This window comes from Agelaius tricolor, unplaced genomic scaffold (assembly GCF_023055355.1).
Source record: "Agelaius tricolor isolate 1412-34295 unplaced genomic scaffold, bAgeTri1.0.p SCAF_6, whole genome shotgun sequence".
Classification (NCBI taxonomy): Eukaryota; Metazoa; Chordata; class Aves; order Passeriformes; family Icteridae; genus Agelaius; species Agelaius tricolor.
This window is the reverse complement of record NW_027269266.1, coordinates 53,155,880-53,175,829: the sequence shown is the minus strand read 5'-3', so window position 1 is coordinate 53,175,829 and position 19,950 is coordinate 53,155,880. Positions and strand designations below refer to the sequence as shown.

At 36.1% G+C, this 19,950-nt stretch overlaps 1 protein-coding gene across 11 annotated transcripts in view; it reads right to left on the bottom strand.

The window, feature by feature from the left end:
• Window positions 1–19,950, bottom strand: part of GOLGA4 (golgin A4) — a 74,055-nt gene that overhangs the window by 14,490 nt on the left and 39,615 nt on the right. For 7 of the 11 annotated variants that reach the window (XM_071429822.1, XM_071429823.1, XM_071429825.1 and 4 more), the window contains 6 exons: window positions 15,450–15,628; window positions 14,311–14,442; window positions 12,194–12,367; window positions 5,577–9,655; window positions 4,755–4,876; window positions 3,493–3,623 (listed from right to left, as the gene is read on the bottom strand). In XM_071429822.1, the coding sequence (XP_071285923.1) occupies window positions 3,493–3,623; window positions 4,755–4,876; window positions 5,577–9,655; window positions 12,194–12,367; window positions 14,311–14,442; window positions 15,450–15,628 (4,817 nt within the window). The remainder of the gene's footprint in view (window positions 1–3,492; window positions 3,624–4,754; window positions 4,877–5,576; window positions 9,656–12,193; window positions 12,368–14,310; window positions 14,443–15,449; window positions 15,629–19,950) is intronic. The other 4 variants (XM_071429826.1, XM_071429829.1, XM_071429828.1 and 1 more) reach the window with 2 other exon arrangements.

Sequence of the window (19,950 nt, the reverse complement as noted above, 5' to 3'; positions counted from 1 at the left end):
ATCCATCTATATGGCACTTTGTAAAAACAAGTATTTTTAAAACTTGTGTCCCCTCTGGCCTTTTTGTGAGAGAATATGTTAGGGACCTTATAAAACAGCACTCCAATTCCTAGTGCATGTCTCCATTGCTGAACAAAACTAAAACTCTAGTTTCACTCATGCTAACTGTACACGGCAGTCAATTGATGGCTTTACTAACACAGTAGTACTTCAAGTCAAATTAGTACAATTAATTAACTGATAACAAGTCCAGAACTGCTGATGGAAATTTTGTTCTATTCAAAAATCTCAGGAGTATAAATTATAATGATAAAGAATATTGTCTGGAAAAATAAGTGTAGGACTAGAAAGCTGATCTAGGCTTAAAAGACTTACGGTATGCCATTACTAATAAAAGAAATACTTCCCTCTAAGACCAATTTTTAAGATGTTCCTTGCACATGAGTTAAGAATAAAACACCTTTCCCCTGCAGCTCCTCAGTCCAGAATGCATCACCAAAAAGAAATTAAGCAAATCTACCCACAAATAATGGGCACAATGCAGTATCTGAGCAATATGATGCAGTATCTGAGCAATTTTTACAGCCTCAAAGTTTAAAAAATATCCATGCTCAAGGAAAACCTTGCTCAAACATCATGACCTCCAAACAATGTTAACTTCTATTCACTCCCATGATTTTTATATGCCCTCAGAAGTGCATCAACAATTAATAATTTCTAAGAAACTTTTTTTTCTTTTTTTATAGAAGGTTATACTCCCCAGTTTAAAAATTCTCAATACCTGGTATATTAAGGGATAGTGATGGTTGTTGTTTTGGCTTTTGCATTTTTTTTTTACTATTTTTGTCCACCAAGAATCTAAAATTATACAATTTGTACACAACTGTTTAATTTAATAAATCACAATTTAATGCACTTCATTCTTAGTTAAAAAAGATAGTTGAAAGGCTGAAAAGAAATTAAACTCAAAATTATGAATGACACTTTTGTAAAAGGGACATACCTGTGAGCAAATATTTGGATAAACCCCTGAAGAGAGATTATTTTTGAATTTAAAATTATTAGCAATCAAGTAGGGTTCCAACACGCTACTGATCTGCATTTACAGTAAGAACTTATTGTTCTATATAGCATCTGGCATACTCTGAAAATAAGCTACATGATATTTGGATTTAATTACAGTTATAGACTAAGACTTCAAAAAAGTTATAGTTTCCTAAATCTTAATCAGAAAGCCTATCCTGTACTCTCATAGAAGGCATTACAAAAAATGAAAAGATACGTAACTGAAGTTAGGTATTTTATTTTTAGCTCATAGTTAGGCTTAAAATAAACTAGCTGGAAAACAGCATTCAATTTTTCTCTAATGATATAGTTTATTTCAAGGAAAAATACTTAGCTCCCTAATTAGAGGTTATGCCAATCTAAAAATCCTTTAACTAGGGAGACTTTCATGATATCTTACATGATAAAAGTTTTCATAAAAGAAAACAACACATAAAGCGAAAGTGGAGCACTTCACAAGCAAATCATATTAAGTTTAACAGATGGAATGATTCTTCCTTGTCTTCGAGGATAAATAAAACAAGTTAGACAATTTTTAGCGTCAACCATATTGAAAATGCAACAGAGCAACAAAGTTATATGAGCAAGATTGATTCTTGCAATTGGCTTTATTTTTGCTTCATCTTCTTACCATTTGAGACAAACTTTCTGCATCATATGAAATTTGTCAAACGCACCATAAGCCAAGTCAAGTATAAGTGAGGTGATAACTGGTAACTTTAGGCTAAATCTAGTGATGTATATGTTCCTATTTCTATCAGAGATGTCAATGAACATGATATACATCCAATTTAACATAAATATTTCTCAATTTTTGAGATGCTTGCAATATTTCTTTCAGGAAAAAAAACTATTTTTTTTAATTCCCTAAAATAACAGAAATAAAACACTCCCACATATAACTATGAAAGACAGATATACAGAATACCCATGTATTCTGTAATTTAAAACATCTAACTACAGTTTATTTCAGTCTCAGGTAACTGTCATTGCCATCATCAATGAGATGCAAAAAAAAGACAGTGTTCATGTCCTCCAATTGCATGTAAGTCAAATTAGACTAAACCTTCAGGATCATACAATGACTACATCATACTCGTTTCTGACATTAAGGATGAAAGGAGCAGAAAACACAAAGGAATTACACCTGCATGACTTGAAATCACATACCTATCTGGGCCTGAATGGCAACACACTGCACACTGAGGTAAGAAAAATTTAAATCCTCCAGAAATGCAGAATTTAGACCTATGTTATGAAAAAACCCTACAAAACAAAACAAAAACCACCAACAAACAAACAAACAAAACACACACACACACACAAAAAACTCCCAAACACTAAAAAACCCCACAAAAACAAAAGAAAAAAAAAAAACCAAAAAACCCCCCACAACCCCCCAAAAACAACCTTATTTTTTTAATATCAATCAATTTTTCTAAATTAGGAAACAAAAGAAGGCGATTGTAAATATAAACCCCTGCTAATGCTATTCATCCTGCTAGAAGATCAAAAAATCAGAGTGAAACATACCAGCCTGCTTAGATGTTTGAAATTTTTAGTACGAAGCACTCAGTAATGTTAAGTGCATAGATTTTTGAAATGGTAACTGATTACAAACAGTCCACTTACATCTATTACTCCTGGCTCTATTCATGGAATAGTCTCTTTTATTACACTATTTGTGAAAAGAGGACTAAGATTGACAAAGTTAAAGCCTGCATTCTAATATGATGTACAGTCTAGCACTGAAAACCATTTAATGTTTTCGACACATACAGGCAGGACTGGGAAAATTTACTTAGCTAAAACAAGAGGCATCCTTGGTGAAGTATACTTAAACTGAAATTGACTGGTAACTCGTGGTTGAAATGCTATTAGAGAATAAGTATGTCTATCTGCAAATATCATGCAGAAAAACTTCATTACAAGCAAAAAAAAGAAATCTTTACTTGCATAAAAACTATACAAACACACTGCACCCTGCATGGAACAGAACCTTACTTTAAGGGCTATGGCACCAATCTCAGCAGGGCATCAGAGGAAGGCGATAGAGAGTGAGACTGCTCCATAAATACTGTATTTATAAAAAACAATGCACCACCACCACCACAATTCTACTAAAAGTTTAAATGTCACTCTTTTTCTCATTCCAGTCTGGCACACAAACTGCTTAAAGAGGTAAGGACTTAGCCATCTAATTTTTATTGAATGATCAAAGTTAAGGCTTAATTTCTGATGTACTTTCATGCCCATTAACTACAGAAACAAATATTTTCTTAATTGCAAGCTGGGTCACCAGACATACCAAGTGTAATTCTAGCAGTAAGACCTTTACTAGAAAGAACTACAATTTTTCTATCTAGATATGCAACCGAAAAAGAATAATTTTGAAATTTATATAGTCATCACTTTTCAAAAAGGTACCTCAAGGATTTCTTCATATTTTTTCACAGTTCTTCTTAGATCATCATCTTTTTCAACAATTTTTTTATGCAACTGTGTTGTCTCTATGTGATGATTTTCTATCAATTCATTTTCTACCTCCTGGGCTTTACCTACAAAAAAAAAGTTAGGCAGTATTAAAAAAAGCATGGTTTTGGTTTTGCTTTTTTTAAATTATGTCATAACTGATAACAAGTCCAGAACTGCTGATGGAAATTTGGTTCTATTCAAAAATCTCAGGAATACAAATTATAATGACACACTTACTCTGGAAAAGTAAGTGTAGGACTTGCTACATTTAAAAAATGCTTCAAAGTAACTATAAGGAAAATTTGCCAGGAAAATTCATTTTTCCACACTATCAGTTACTATTGTGTCCCTTGATCCTAACATGTACGAAATTTGTGGTCTGCAGTTTGTAACCTGAAGCAATTTTTTCTATCTGGTGCTGGAACTAGTTTCTAGAAGATGACAACCAATATTTATTAACTAATTTTATCTCCTATTCTATCTAGAGATGTAACTGAAGCTTTTGCAATCTTCAGAAACTCCTCACCTGTAGGTGTACTTCTAGTAACTGGAATCAAACCACAACTTTTTCTCACTTTTCTAATCTCAAAGTTACACTATGGTGGCAAAAGACTGAGAAGACAAAATATGTTGTACTCTAGCTATAATCACATTGTGCTACAATCAGACATCATACCCAGTTGGTACCTGTTAGTGGTTAGTGAATGAAGTCTGCAAGATCCAGCTAAGAAAACACAATTCTGATTCTCAGATGGATCTAAGTTTCTCTACAGGTTGAGTAAGTTTCTCTCCAAGTGCCATATATTCAACACTGGAATGTTAAAGTTTTTACTACTGGAGACAAAGTAGCACTGCAATGGAAACTTACCAATGCACTTTCATCTTCAAAATTTTACTCTCATTTTCTTTTCTTTTATACATATGACAGAAAGATAGGTACCTATGGCTATCATGCCATGGCAGATGTAATGAGTGCTAAATCAAAGATCCATCCTGCAGAACAGCTACATATGCATTTTCCTAATTGTACTACAATTAATATTTAAGTTATTTCCTGAGCAAGACAAGTTATTTCCCTAAGTTCTCTAGACATTCATGGAACACATGTTGTGTTTATCAGTCACAGGTAAAATCCCTCCCCCAAAACAGAAATAACTGAAGATTCAGTTCTCTGACTACTTTACTGATTACAGTTATATTAATATTGCACTTACTGATGGTCTCTTTTACTGCTGTTTCTAATTCTCTCTCTTTTTGAGCCAGCTGAGTATTGAATTCTCTTATTAACTGCTTTAAGGTGGAGTTGTGCTTTAACTCAATGTCTTCTTGTTCACATCTGTAAAAAAAGGTCAAAACATACAGCAAGGAAATGTAACATTTAAAGAGGGTGTGAAAATACAAGGCAAGGCAAGAGATCTGGGAATTTCTTGAGAACTATTTTAGAAGAGGATGGTTTTGAATTATATGAATTCTGTGAAATTCACAGAGGCTTTATCTTCCTCTCCTATCTAATTCACCTGGTAGGTGTAGGTGTTTCATTTAAAAACAACCCAGAACGGAACCCCTCCAAAGATATGGAGTTTTTGCTGAGGAAGTTGAAGAACTGGAAGAAAAGATTATGCCATAAAAAGAATTTTTAGGGAATTTTTAGAATTGCTTGAGAAACTATTAAAAGTGCTAAGCAGTGCACCGCATTTTGTGCAGTATGTATGAACAACTATTGATATCAACTGAACATGAACACTCTCAGTACTAAGTTTTAATAAACTTTATTTCCTGTTTGAGAAAAACAGAATTATATTATATGCTTCAGCAATGCTGAAAATCACCTTCACTGAAACAGATCAGAAACAGTATTACTCTGCCTGTCAAACCTCATTTCTTTCTGTTTCTCTAAGTCTATTTAGAACAATTAAAGAAAAACATCAGTCATTATTTCTTTGTTGTAAACTGAGCTTTCGAAAAGTATTCTTGAGGTTTTAGTGGTTAGAGATAAAATATAGAAGTGGTAACACAGACAGGAACAAAGAATTTACCTGATTTTTTGCTCCATTTCCTCTAATGACTCCTTCTTTACTATGTCAAGCTCTTGCTGATGTTCCTTTCGCAGAGTACGTATGTCTTTTTGAAGATTATTCACCTCTTTGCATAGCTTCTGTTTCTCCCCTTCAGTCTCTTCCAGTTTAGTCTGTAAGTCCTTCTGCTGGTTCTGCATGTCCACTAGTAACTTCTGCAGCTCCAAAACAGATCTGGACTTTTCTTCAGCATTTTCCTCAAAAGCTTTCAGACGGTCATTTTTTTCACTCAACTGCTGCTGTAGACATTTTACCTTTTCTTCATATCTTAAAGTAATATCTTCCATCTCAATCTTAAGCACTTCATTTTTCTTCACTATATTATTTTCTAATTCTTTTATCTTCTGTTCTAAAGACTCACTGACTGCCTCCTTTTCCTGCATTTTTTTCTGTAAGTCTCCAATTATATTCTCCATATCAAGATATTTTTGTTCCTTAACCTTCAATTCTTCCCTACTGCTTGCTAAAACACTGCCACAACAAGCATGCTCATCCACTAACAATGAATATTTTTTGGTTTGCTCCTCAAGTTCTTTCCTCAGACTTTTGGTCCTAACCTGCTCTTCCTGATGGCTCTTCTCAAAACATTCTAGTTTTTTAATGAGTTCTTTCTGTTTGTTTTGCAGTTCTAGATGACAGTCATTACTCTCTCGTTGTTCTTTCTCATACTTCTGTAATAATGCATCTTTTTCGGTTAAGTCCTTCTGTAACACTTGCATTTTCTCTTTGTATGTCTGTTGGACACTCTCAAGTAAGTTATTTTTTTCTTGTTCTACAGCAGCTTTTACACTCTCTACTTTTTCCAGCATCTCCTTCTCTAATTCTGTGGAATCTCTTGTTGATTTAAGTTTTTCTTCTAAGGACTCAATTTTGGCTTCTCTCTCCTGTACTTTCTGCTCCAACTTTCTTAACTGATCTTCCCTATCTTGCTTAAATTGCCGTTCCTTTTCTTCCATCTGAGACAGTAACTGCTTTCTAATAGAACCTATTTTTTGCTCTGCCTTCTTTTTCAGATCAGCCAGCTTAGTGCTGTTCTCTGCATTCAGTCTCTCTTCTAATTCTTTCAGTTCTTCCTCTTTCCTTTTAAGTATCACTGACTTCATTTGATCAAATTCCTTCTCCTTTGCTTCAAAATCAGATTTCAGTGAATCTATTTGCTTCTCAAGATTAAGCACTTTTTCTTCAGCCTTCTTAAATCTATTCTCCTTTTCAAAAGCCACCTTCTCTGCCTGATGGAGTTGGCAAGCTATTTCTTTTTTCTCTGTGTTTTTTTGTTCATTACACTTTTTAAGTTCCTCCACCAAGGAATCATTTTCTAAGGTTCTCTGAGCAATGTCTTTTTCTAGTTCAGCAATTTTTGCTGCTTGTTGTTTTAACTTTGAGGTTAGCTCACTTTCTTCCTTTTCCCTCCTGTTTTGCTTTTGTTCCAATTCGCTTTTTAAACTATCAAGATTCCTGCTTTGTTTAGCCAGCTGTTCCTTCAGTTTATTTAGCTCTTCATCTTTCTTACTGGCTTCAGTATTGCTTAATTCAAGTTTGCTCTGCAAATCTTTGATAGTATCATGATTTTGGGTAAACTTGGTTTGTGCTTTCATCTTCCACTCTGACAACTGGGCCGTGCAAAGATCTATCTGATCAAGAGCTGATGCTTTTTCTTGACTCAGCATCTCAACTCTGGATGATAACTCTTCCACTTGATTTAACAACTGCAACCGATCCTCTTGATGTTGTTTGCTTAACAGAGATATGGCTGCTTCCTTCTCTGTTAAACTTACTGAGCTTTCAAGTCTAACATTAAGGTCAGTAACTGTTTTGTTGAGAGCAGACACTTCAGATTGTTTTTCCTGGAGTTCTTCCCTCATTGATGTGACAGCATTGATATTTTCAGATAACTCTTTCCTCAGCTGTGTTATGCAAGTTTCTTTCTCTGATGCTGCTTGCTGCTGATGTCCTCCCTCTTTTTGCAATTGTTTATTTTCTGTTACAAGTCCTGCAATGTCAGCTCTCATAGACATAATTAAATTGTCTTTCTTCTGCAGTTCTTGAATTGACTCTTGCAAAGAAGTAGTAGCAGCAGAATGATGCTCTGTTATTTCCCTAAGCTGAGCTTCTAGTTCAGTTATCTTACTTGTTTTGATTATTATTGCTTCTTTAATCTTTGAAGTTTGGCGCTCACAGTCTGCAATTTTACATGTTATTATGCCAATTTTTTCACTACATCTTTCAATTAATTCATTGCCTTTAGTTTGCAACGAAGCTTCAGCATTCTTCCAAGCATCTAACTGGGCTGTAAGTTCTCCTGACAACCTTTTAAACTCAGTTTCTTTTAGCCGAATTGACTCTATTTTTTTGTCATAATTTTCATGATCTTTATACTGAGAAGATTGCACAGTTTGGAGTTTTTCTTCAAGGGTTCTCACTGTATCAGCCAGCTCAGTAATTGTGGCTTTGTCCTTCTCTTCAATGGCTTTCTGTTCACTGAGTTGTTCCTGAAGTCCTGTCTGCTGTTTCAGGGACTGGTTAAGATCACTTTCCATTTTTTTCAATTGTGTTTTCAAGTCACTTTCCTTATCTGACAAAGCACCCACCTTAGCCACTGACTGCCTTAACTGTTCTTGCAACTCCTTCAGGCATTCCTCATTTTTCACTCGTTCTTCCTTCAGTTGGATTATTTCTGATCTGGAGTCCTCCTTTTCAGCACTGAATGTGAAAAGCTTCTGTTTCAGGTCTCCAACTTCCTGCTCTTTCACTTGCAGTTCCATAGCATGTTGTTCCTTGAGCTCTTCAATCTGCTGATTAAATTTCTTTTCCCAACTTTGGGTTACTTCTTCTAATTTCCTTATGTGGTCTTCAGCAAGACTGTCTAGTTGCTCATTCTGATTAGATTCCAGTTTTGACACTGCATCATTGATTCCAGATGAGCTGGCATGTGCCATTTCCAAAATTTTAGTATTGAATTCACTCTCTTTCTGACTGAATTCCAACTGCTTGTTTTCAAGCTCCTTTTTTAGTTTAGCTTCCTGCTCAGCAAGTTTATTTTTGAAAGTTTCCTGCATATCTTTTGATTTCTGTTTCATTTTTTCCACTTTCTTCTCCTGACATTTCAGTTTACTTTCATACTCTCCTTGTAAAGCACTAACTCTCTCCTCTGCAGCTAACAGTTTCTGTTTAAGCTCTTCCACTTGCTTGTTCTGTAACTTCTTCATGTGCTCCATTTCATTTTCCTTCTCAGTCAGACTTCTCTTCATCTCATCAGCCTTTCTTTGTAGGTCCTTCAGTTGACATTCATACTGCTCTGTTAGAGTGGTTACTTTCTGTATATTTTCACTTCTTTGCTCCTCTAGCTTTGCAGACACTTGGACAAGTTCAGCTTCAGATCTTTCTGCAGATTCCTTCATTTTCTGTTCATGTGCTTTTAGCTCCTCCAAATGTCTGTCCTTCTCCTCCAGTGATTGTTTGAGCTTGTTGAGTTCCTCTTTGAGTACCTTCTCAACACCTTGAATAGACATTTCATGCTCTTTTAACATTGTTTCAATCACTTCATTGTGCCATTTCCTCTCTTCCTCCAACTTTCCTTTCAATTCTTGCTTAGCTTCACACAATTTACTATTTAATTCAGAGAGCTCTTGCTCTAAATCATGACGTATTTTTAGTGCTTCTGAGAGCTCAGAAGACAGTGCTTCTAATTCTGTTTGTTTCACATCAAGTTTTTCTAATGTTTTTTCATTCATCTCTTCTATGTGTGCACAGAAAATTGTTTCTTTCTCTTTCAAAATGGTTTGTATCTCTTGTTGTTGTTTCTCTCTTATTTTTTCTATTTCAGTTATTTGTTGTTGCTTTAAAATTTCAAGTTTTTCTGTCCAAAGCTTTTCTTGCTGCTGTTTCACATTCTCTAGTTCTTTATTATGTTTTTCAACCATATCGTTGATTTCCTTACTGTGCTGGGTTTTTTCAGACTCTATGAGAGTATTTAATTCCTCTGATTGCTTTCTGTCATCTTGCAAGTACTTTGCAAGAGAGCTTTCCAGTTCAAGAATCCTCTGTTAGAATACAGTTTTAAAAGAATATGAATATTCAAAAGGTAAAAATTTGATTAATTTTTAAAAAATCTTACCACGTTCACATAACTACAGGTTACTTATTCCATTATTTTTAGTGAATGTCAACTTCTTCAATAAGCCTTTAATTCATCTGGTTTGTTCTCACTTTTGCTTCCATTATGGAGAGTTAGCTAATTAATAAAAAACTCTCTATCTCACTGCAGTGAAAATACACACAAAAACCTGAAAATAATGTAACTAGTTCAAATAAAGTAAGTAGTGACATTTATGAGAAGTATATTCACATTTTCTTCTTAAACTAAAGTACCAACATATAGGATGAAAAATATAGGAAATTTACAATAGCTTCATGGAGTTTTGTATGTGCCTAATGATTTATCATAATTCTACCTCCCATGGAAATGCTGATGTAAAATGCTGATGTAGGCAAAACTTTGAAACAAATATCTGGAAGTGGTGGAATAATGTACAAACTTGCATTAGCAGAAAATACAGTCTTACTCATTACATAAAGCAAAGGACACTAAAAATTTAAGCAAATCTTTTTGCTTACTGTGGTGGTGCACTCCCCCCTCCTCTCAGGCTGCACTGACATCTGAGAAATGCTCATTAGGCCTTGGCCTTGAAAAAAAGAGTATCTGGACTCAGCTTTTTCCAAGCTTATCAAAACCCCTGTCTATTCCCAGGAACTGCTGCTGTCTAACAAGCTCGAGTTTTCCTTACAAACCACACTAGAAACTAGTTTTCTTGCCTGAATGGCATAACATCCCTGTTCTCACACTTTCAAAGAAAGTGCCAACACAACTGTGACCACGATGAAACATTGTTATGACTAAAGCCCACACTCTAGTGATCCCATAAACAGCGGTCCAAAATGGGGCCCTTTGAGCTCTCTTTGACCACATGCTGCAACCAGCAATCTCCCTCTAAGTGGGACACCTCTCAGAACTAGTGCACTCTCAAGATTTTTGTACTTGGAGGAACGACAAAAAAATTACGAATACTGGGCCAATATCCTCACTCCTCAAGGCTCAACCCTTCACTCGCTGGGGAGGTGCAAAGGCATCCAAAGTGAGTATTTTGCTTACCTTCGAGGGGAATTTTTCACAGGCACCTTGCTGGCACTATTTATTGTCTGTGTGCATGCACATGAGCATATGCTATAGCAAAGCAAGGAGAAATGCTGCTTTCTTAGATTTTTGAGCACCTTAGGTATCTATGTAAGTTAGACCTGTAGTAAGGTGAAGTCATTGAATTATAAGCTAAGTGGAATGCTGCTAAGTGTTTTCTTTGCTAAGTTGCAAATTTTAATTTATAGGTTAAATGCTGTTATATGTCATTCCTCTCTTAAACTGTTAAGGTAAGGTTGTAAGTTGAGTTAGGTATAAGTTAAGTGTTATTCCTTTGTTAAATTGTTAGGTTTAAGGTATAATTTAAGTAAAAGTACTCTTAAGTTTGAGTGCTGTTAAACTTTTAGGCTGTATTCCTTTTTATCTGTGCTCTCGCCTAAACACACACACACCCACACATCCACCCACACACACCCCCTAGATAGTTCTCAGTTCATTTCTGTTTGATGGCCTGGATTTTGTTTGGTTATGTTGTTGCTTGTTTTTCCTTAGTGTGCTTTAACTGTCCTCTAAGTAGGAGATTGAATCTTGCCAACGAACTTTGTTGTGCTGTTGCTTAATATTAAATCTGGTTTTCACTGATGCCCTTGCTGCTGATTTTCTTAAGTGATCTCAAACACTTGTTTGTAACACTCACTGAAGTATCCTTATAAGCATTTGTAAGGCAGCAGTACCCAGAAATTAAAGAGCCTGAAATTTAACTCCTCTTTATAACATACCTAAAAATTAAATAAATGGATACATATTCATATCCCACATAATGCTATAAAGGAAATGTATTTCTATATTTTGCTGATGCCTTAAGTTTTAGCTTTCATATTTTTCAGATTCTGTGCTTCCTAGGTGCATAGCTTTGAGCTTCATATTAAGTGTTAGTAAGCTCTCTTCACAGAGTAGGTAGACAAAACAATACTTTTCCAGCTTAAGACCAAGGACAACTGTTACAAGTTTCAGGCCCAAAAACCATACAGTGGACTGAAGAGAGAAAACAAGATGGATGGGACTTCATAATCTGAAGGTGTAATTGGACAATTAACCCAATATGGAAATGGATAAAAGTGTGAAACCTAGTGACCATTTTGGGTCTATCTTGGGTGTAGCCCTGGCCAGGCTCTTGTACTGCCCAAGGTGTATCTTTTTAAGGCCTTTTAATAAATACCTACTTTATTCTAATAGCTCTGTCTTGTCTCTGTTCCAGATCAGCCTCTCAAGGCATCAAGCCACCTAGTCTTAAAAAAAACCTAGGGGCTGCAGAATAGCATGGCAATATATTAAACTTTTGTCACTTTTATCCCACAAAACCCAATCACAACAAATCACCATTTGTAAACTTGTCACAGCTAAATACATACTTGTAAATGCTTAGTCTTTTGGAATCTTTACTCACAGTTCTACAAGTCTCTAACTCTTGATGCATTTTCTCGACTTTCTTGTCACACTCAGACTGTATGGCTTTCTTCTGCAGCTCTAATTCTTCTAAGGCTAGGGATTCTTGCTGTTCTTGCTCTTGAAGGGCTTTTAAGCACTCACTCTGATTTTTTTCCTGCATGAAGAAGAACAACTAAACAATAAACTACAAATATAGTCATCACACCTTCAAGAAAGAACATTATGATAGGATATTTTCAAGTTTATATGAGTCATACATTAATCACCTTTACTTTCTGCACAAAAACAAATGGAGTTTTTATTCAGTTTGTGAAAACATAAGTGCAATAAATCGCTTCTTTTTTTTCTTGGAAACCCCTTGTGATAGATGAGTAATGTGATGATTGACTCTCACAATTAACAGACAAATATCATGTATATAGGTAAAGAAAAGTTTTATAGATTTATAGTTATGTTTTATCCCCTTGCGTTGTTATCAAGGGACAGGTGGGGTTGGGACATCCGGGAGGGTTGGCTTGTCACTATGGCAACACCTGACCTCCAATCAGGATTTGAGGAAGTAAACTTCACCACTGGACAGTGAAGAAGGAGTCGATGGACAGAACTTTGGGAGGTGCTAAAGGGTTAAAAGGCAAAACCTTCATTGTGTGGGTGAGCACGTGGTGGGGAAAATCCTTTGCTCCCGGCACCATAACATTTTCTCTATTCCGTCTTCCATTGTATTTTTGATAAAGTTTAATAAACCTTTCTAAATTTATGAAAAGTGAGTAGCCATTTGTCACACCCCTTGTCTTTGCATGAAAAACATAATGTAATCAAGCCTTACATTTTGGTTTGTTTACCACTATTAATTGAGAATAACATCTGAGAGGAGTTGTTGGGGCTTGGGTTTTGGTTTGCGTTTTTTTTCCCCATTCCTTCATTGTTATTTGTGGAATTTTGTTCCCATTGAGTAGCTAATAAGAATGGCAGAGAGGGGGAAACTCCTTTGGTTTTTTTGGGAGTGTTTTTTTTCTTTCTGGCTGGGATAAGGGGCTGGGTGGGTGCAGCTCCTAGCTCTCCCTCTCTCTGTTTCAGTTTTAGAGGAAGACAGTCAGAGCCACTGCTTTTGGGGAAAGGACTTCCACTGCTGCTGCCGAAGACCGGCCCAGAGCTGCTTCTTCTACCGTGGGGTGAGTCTCTGCTCATGAGAACAGCCACTGAACTGGGACCTTATAAACACCCACCTCACTAAAAAAACCTATCATTGTCTGCTCAGGTGCCCGGGATCCTGAGCTCAGCTCTCCCTGCCCTGCTGGGAGCCCCTCACCCCCTGCCAGCCCAGCTTGCTGCTTTCTGAGAGTCCTGCTAGGGGCACAGGAATTGGCTGCCCCAAGGGTTTGTGAAGCAAAGCCTCTCTTCCACTCCTTCCCATCTTCGGACAAAAGCCTCCATTGCCATCTGCTCCCCGAGCAAGCGCCAGAGCGCCCCCTGCAGCCGCCGGGGAATCATCGCACCTGCCCTGTCCACCGGGAGTCGCCAGCGCCCCTGCCGGCTGTGACCGTAACGACACCAAAGGGGGAAGTGCCGCAGCCAAAAGGCTGTCGCTGGGTTCTGGGTTCTGTTTGTTGTTAATGCCAAAGGTGTTGTTGTTTGTTTGCTTTATTATACATAGCAGTATAGAACTGTTATTCCTCTTCCCATATCTTGCCTGAGCCCCTTAATTTCACGATTCTAAAAATTCGGAGGAAGGGGGTTTTTTTGTAACTTCATTTTTTGTATTTCTTTTACTCTAATTCCTGGGCCTGATTGCCAATGATCCACAGAAAGATATTAAAAATCAATCTAAAAAATTTCAAAAAAATAAATAGTTTCCACAAGATACAGCTGTTACTGAGCACTGACAGTGATAATTTATCATTACTAAGTTATTACTATTACTACTATAAGTTAGTCTGGATCATTGCAGCTGCTTTCTTTTCACGTTCCTGAAGTCTATGAGCTATTTGACTTTTGGAAAGCACTCCTATCTTTAAGCATAGGAGGACTCTCACTGTGGAATAGTGTCAACTCAAGACTTCTAATTCCAACTCAAACTTAGAGAAATGGTTTTTTATGTGTGTTAGGTTTACTTACAAGAGCTGCCTTCATCTTCTCCTGGAATATCTTTTCTTGAGCTTGTAATCTCTCACTTAACTCCTGATCTTTGGTAGCCAGTTCTTTTTTATGGATTTTTTCTAGTTCAGCAACTCGTTCCTCTGAAGATTTCTGTGAAGTCAGAAAAAACTAATTTCAAAATATTAACTAACAAAACACTTTCTATTTTTTCTTAATAAGAAAATAGTGAAGACAGACAGAACAAACCGGAACCATCTCTTTGCTCCTTTTGAATAAGTTATGATCACTTAGAGTACTTAATATTAAGCCCTGACAGTTCTTATTTTCAAGCTTTAAGTTATCCATCTTCCTTCTCAAGTCTTTCATAGTTGTACTAAAGACACATAGTTGTTTCTAAAGACTCTTCTCCAAGGCAAACTTTGTGTTTTCAGTTCAAACATGATAACACATTGGAAAAGGAACTTTTTTGTAGCTTTCTCAGTATTCTTGTTTTATGAGCCAGAAAGTCAAGTGGTGATACTCTGTGTAGACAGTTATCTACAACCTTTATTTAAGAATGATGTGAAGCACGTCAGTGGTCCCCTTAAAACATCAGTGTATTCTCTTAGAAAAATTAATACCATTGGGGATATCATTACAAGAACTGTAACTTATGGGTGTTCAAATTTACAGCTTTGTAAGGCATGTGAAGTATTCCAGCAATTCCTAACTAAATACACCAGAAAAAAACAAATTATAGAAACTTTTAACCCACAAACAATATGGCAACAAGTTCTTAAACATTTACACATAGTCAGCTAGGATAATGATTAAAAGCTAAAAGTGATTAAAACCCAAAATCCTTGTGGGGATGTGTGAGCTTCCTGCCATTAATGTCTTCTTGTCTTTGTTTAAAGTCTCAAGTATACTTTTAATAAACAATTTTATTAAATACTGTGAAGCAAAGAATAATACTATTTATTTTTACATGCCATTAATGAACTGATTTAATTTGCTGAAGAAAAAACATCTATGAAGAGTTTGCAGTTTTTCATTAAGTAAATCTTTAATCACAGAAAATAATTTTTATGGATTTTATTAACTAGCAAAAGCTTTATAACAGAGTTCTGTCATACTGATGTATTTTACAACAATGGCTGAACTGTAATAGTTTTTACCTTCATAATCTCAACCACCTCTTGTTTCACTCTGGTTAATTCCCGCTGAAGATTTACTCTCTCTTCTTCACTTGCCTTTTCTACTGCTTTAATTTTTTCATCCATTTCTATTTGCAGTTTTTTACGGGCTTCCTCTGTCTTTTGGGCAATACTTACAGCCTTCTCAAGCTCTTCAAAAGCTGTGAAGAAAAAAAAGTATATGATAATTGAGAAATATCTATACATTTTAATAGAAGAATTTCACAAAAAGAGAAGAATGAATTTAAGAATTAACCTAGAATTCACATATTTATTTTCTAGAAAGGAAAGAGAACTGACAAATAGACGTGAATTTCTTCCACTACATCCTGTAGCTTCTATTTCTTTGCCTAAAATCACTATAAAATGCATAAACCATATTAATGAATGAACTATAACACTCCTGCCTATACCTGCTGAATAAACTTTGAAGAAGTGGAAAATAGCTGCACAAAGAAAGGTAATTCACACTAAAACAAGCAGACAGAAACAAACCAAGAATGACTACTATGCAAGTCAGTTATTAGCAGGTCATGAAGAGTTTCTCCTGAATAGAATACTAATGTATAATATCAGGCACTTAATATACCTAAGAATAATTCCAAACTGTAAAACCTAGAGAATCGTTTCTTTAAACTATGTTTCATAGAGTCCACAGAGATGGCTTTGCTAATTTCATTATCTCACTATTTACATTTAATGTACACTTCTATCAGTGTAGTAGCTGACTGTCTGGCACTTCTAACTTCACAAATAAAATGTAAATTAAAAAAATTAGAAGTTAAGATTTGATCCTAGAAAACTTGAATAGCTGTAAGTTGTTTCAAAAGAACACTCAAGCTGCAGTGTTGAGATTTATTTACTCTTGCTCAGGATGCACAAATCCACTGAAACACATTTCAATTTACAAAATAAAAGCAATAATTCCACAGCTTCATCTCATGCTAAGCAGAAGTAGCCTAACATGCTGTATTCACTTCACAGATGATAATTTAGATATAAAAAGAAAGCAAATAAATTCCAGTATTGTGAGCTTGTTTATTTATTCAATACCCCTAAAACTCACTACAACTGATGTCAGAGTCTATACAGAATTACACAAGACTAGAGTTCAATCATTATTAGGGAAATCTCTTTTCCTGAATGAATCATGAATGTGGAAAACTGTGGAGGACAGTAAACCAGCTGGGGAAAAGCTTACCATGCTCCCCTGGAGGGACAACCTTTAAGTAACAACCTCCCTGGTCATGGCGAGGAAAAACCTTCCCCAAGAATGCATTGTTGCTGTATGTTGATTCTATGTATCCCATTGACCCTTCCCCTTTGTTCTGCCCCTGTGCCCTCATCTCAATCGTTCTGATGTTCTGCCCCATCCCTCACGATCCCTATATAAACCCCTGCTCTCTCTGCCTAAAAGAGTTCTTTGTCCCTGGACCCCTTCAAGGTAGGAGCTCAATAAAGACCCTCTGTGCAACCCCATATGAAGACTCCGTCCCTTCCTTCTGCATCGCTCGTGGCTGAAATCACCCGAGAGCTGAAATCATTCGGCAGGAGCGAGATGTGCCTGTGCACCCAGGACGTCTTCTTAAAGACGCTCCTCTGGGAAGGCTGTGGCACTCTACCACCTCTGTCTGCTGTGAGAGAAAACCCCTACAGCATTATTAGAAAAATTTAGTGTCAGAACATCCTACTATACGGTTCGTACTTAGCATAACGGAATTTTGGCAGAACACCTCTGTAAAATTCAAAATCACAATGCCAATATCAAGACTGTAATTTATCAGAGCACAAGCCCCTAAAAGCGTATTATTCTATTATACCCTAGACTACTGGGACTCTATTTTGCAAGGAAACAGAAAAAACCAAACTTCTGAAGCGTTATTTATATGCTAAGCTTTCTTCCAATAAATTCTGTTCCCAAAAGAAAATCATAATAGACTCTCACATCTCTAGTTTTATTGATTCATCATTAGTTCATAGGCATTCACAGCAGTTATTGCAATCTTTGTTTTTTTTGAAGTTATCTTTAATAATATTCAAGCATGTATTTGAGAAGTGAGCAATAATTTCCATTCCACATCTTTTGACAACATTAAACACTGAAGATTTTAACCACAGTCTGTACTTTTGAGACAGTGCTGCAAATATGTCTTCAAGTAACTTAATTCCATACAACTGGATTCACCCAAATTCTGACCTTCTACAGAATTTTCTTGTTTTTTGAGGAAGCCTTTTTCTGACTACTCACAGCAACAATCATGTTTTAAGGCAAAATGGGGCTGTTATTGATTCTGGCAATACCAAAGCAGACCACTGTATTTTTATTTATCCACTCTTCCACTTCTGGTTCTGCTTAAATGCTAAAACTATTACAAAAAATTAAGATCACTAGAGATTATTTCAAGCAGAAACAGTCTAAAATGTAATACAAGCACGCACAAGGCTTATAGTTCCTTATTTTGCACAGTTCTTCACAGTCCTATGAAGGCATTTTGCCACGAGCCATCTACAGGACTCAAGTTCTCCCCACTTGCGACACCAGGCACAAGTTGATTATGAATACTGCAGAATAATGCAAAACTCTGTTTGGAGAATGGTAATGACTTCTCTGATGCTCCTCTCAGTCCTAACAAAAGCAGGCCAAGCAAAACTGGTGAAGTCGTTCAGTATTACAGCATCATCTTTTTTCAAAACCAAACAAAAACTGAACCAAACAAGCAAACAAAAATATAAAACAAAACAAAAATCCACCCCATCCTATGGACCTTTGCAAAGTATAGCTTGAAACTAAGGCCTGAATGTAGAACATTAAGTTATTTCACTTTTCCATACACATTTTCTGATTCTTGTTCTGAGCATCATGTAAGTTATTTTCATTTGAGAAAATGTTATTTTCGTTTTCATTTATTTTCATTTGTATTCTCTTTCCTTCTGCAAAAGGAAAGAGAATACATTTGCCATAGCCCACAGATCAACCAAAGAGAAGATCCATGTTCACAATAGGATTGACTACTGATCTGGAATTGCTGAGAAACATGCAGTACAAAAGCTGCATCACCATAATCACAAGCAGGATGCTAATACAAAAACTAGACAAAAGCTGATGGTTAAAAAGCCAAGAGGGTATGAAACCACAAAGAAGCAGTACTTCACAGAAACACAGATGGATCACTAAAAGTTAAATTATACACCTCTCAGGCACATTTAACCCTTAAGCAAAACAGAATACTTTCATTCAAAGTAGTTAATTCTAGTGTAGCTAGACACAACCAAGTTTCAAACCAGCAGAGGGCTAAACTATCACCAAGAAGACAGAATGTGGTCTCTATTATCACTGTTACTTTTAATCTGTGAGAGATTTTAATTCTCTGTATCAAAACATGAAATAAAGTCCATGTTTTTATTTAAATATACCTACTCTGAATGTAGAGAATAAAGGCACTTCCTCTGCATTCTTCTCCAGCCTGCAGAACTCTGTTCAGGGAAGATCTTTCAACCAAGTATTGGTTGAATGAAGTCTCACAAAGGCACATCAGCAAATCAGAAATAGAAACAAGCACACCAACAGAGTCTCAGGTTCGTCTTGCAAAACCCCATTCATGTGACAAAGCCAGACAAATTGAAAACTTTCCTGTGCAGTATGTAAATCACAAAAAATGAGTCTGAGCAGAGTTTAGGAGTGCAAGGTTTGCAAATCTGTTTTTTATACAACATGTGGTGGACAGTTGACTACTTTACCTACACCACTCCAAAGTACCAGTCTCGGTTCCCTTCACCTTACTCCTCACACCCAGAGTAACACTTTGCACTGCAAAGCCTTCTGTTTTCCTCTGCTGGTGCTGCACACCTTTTCTCTTTGTCTAGAGTGCCTCCTAGTGCTAAACACTGTGAAGGAAGCAAACCAGCTTTGTATACCGGCTGGTAAAGGAGATAGATATTCACATTCAATTTCTGAGGGTTGAGAGCAGGCATCATGTCCAAATTTTGAAAAAAAAAAAAGGTTGAAATCATTCCTACAGCTAACTTGTGCATCTAGGCAGGATTTTAAATGCGCAGTCCAAGCCTTTTTTTTTCACTGAAGAAAGGTCCATAGCATATGTTAATTAAGTTTGCAAAAAAATGCTGCCTATAAGTAGGATTTGCTTTCTAAAGACTTTTGTTTGCTCATAGACTATTAGTAAGTCAGTAATCTGCATCCTGAGAAGTCATTAAGTACTTAGGCTAGGTAATCTTAAGAGAAAAAGACTTAATTTTAGCTAGATTTATAAATACTAAAAAGATCTTTGTTAAAGTTAAAAAAGAAATGTGTTGCAGTTACCTCAAGTAGAAGTGCCTGAGAAGCACAGAATTTACTTTTAGAACCCAGTTTAAGCACCCAATGTGTGATGTAAAAAAACCAGCACCCTTACCCCAGTCCTGTTCATACAACGCTTGGGAAAGGCACCATGATTCACTTATTGGCATATGTGGATGCACAAAAACA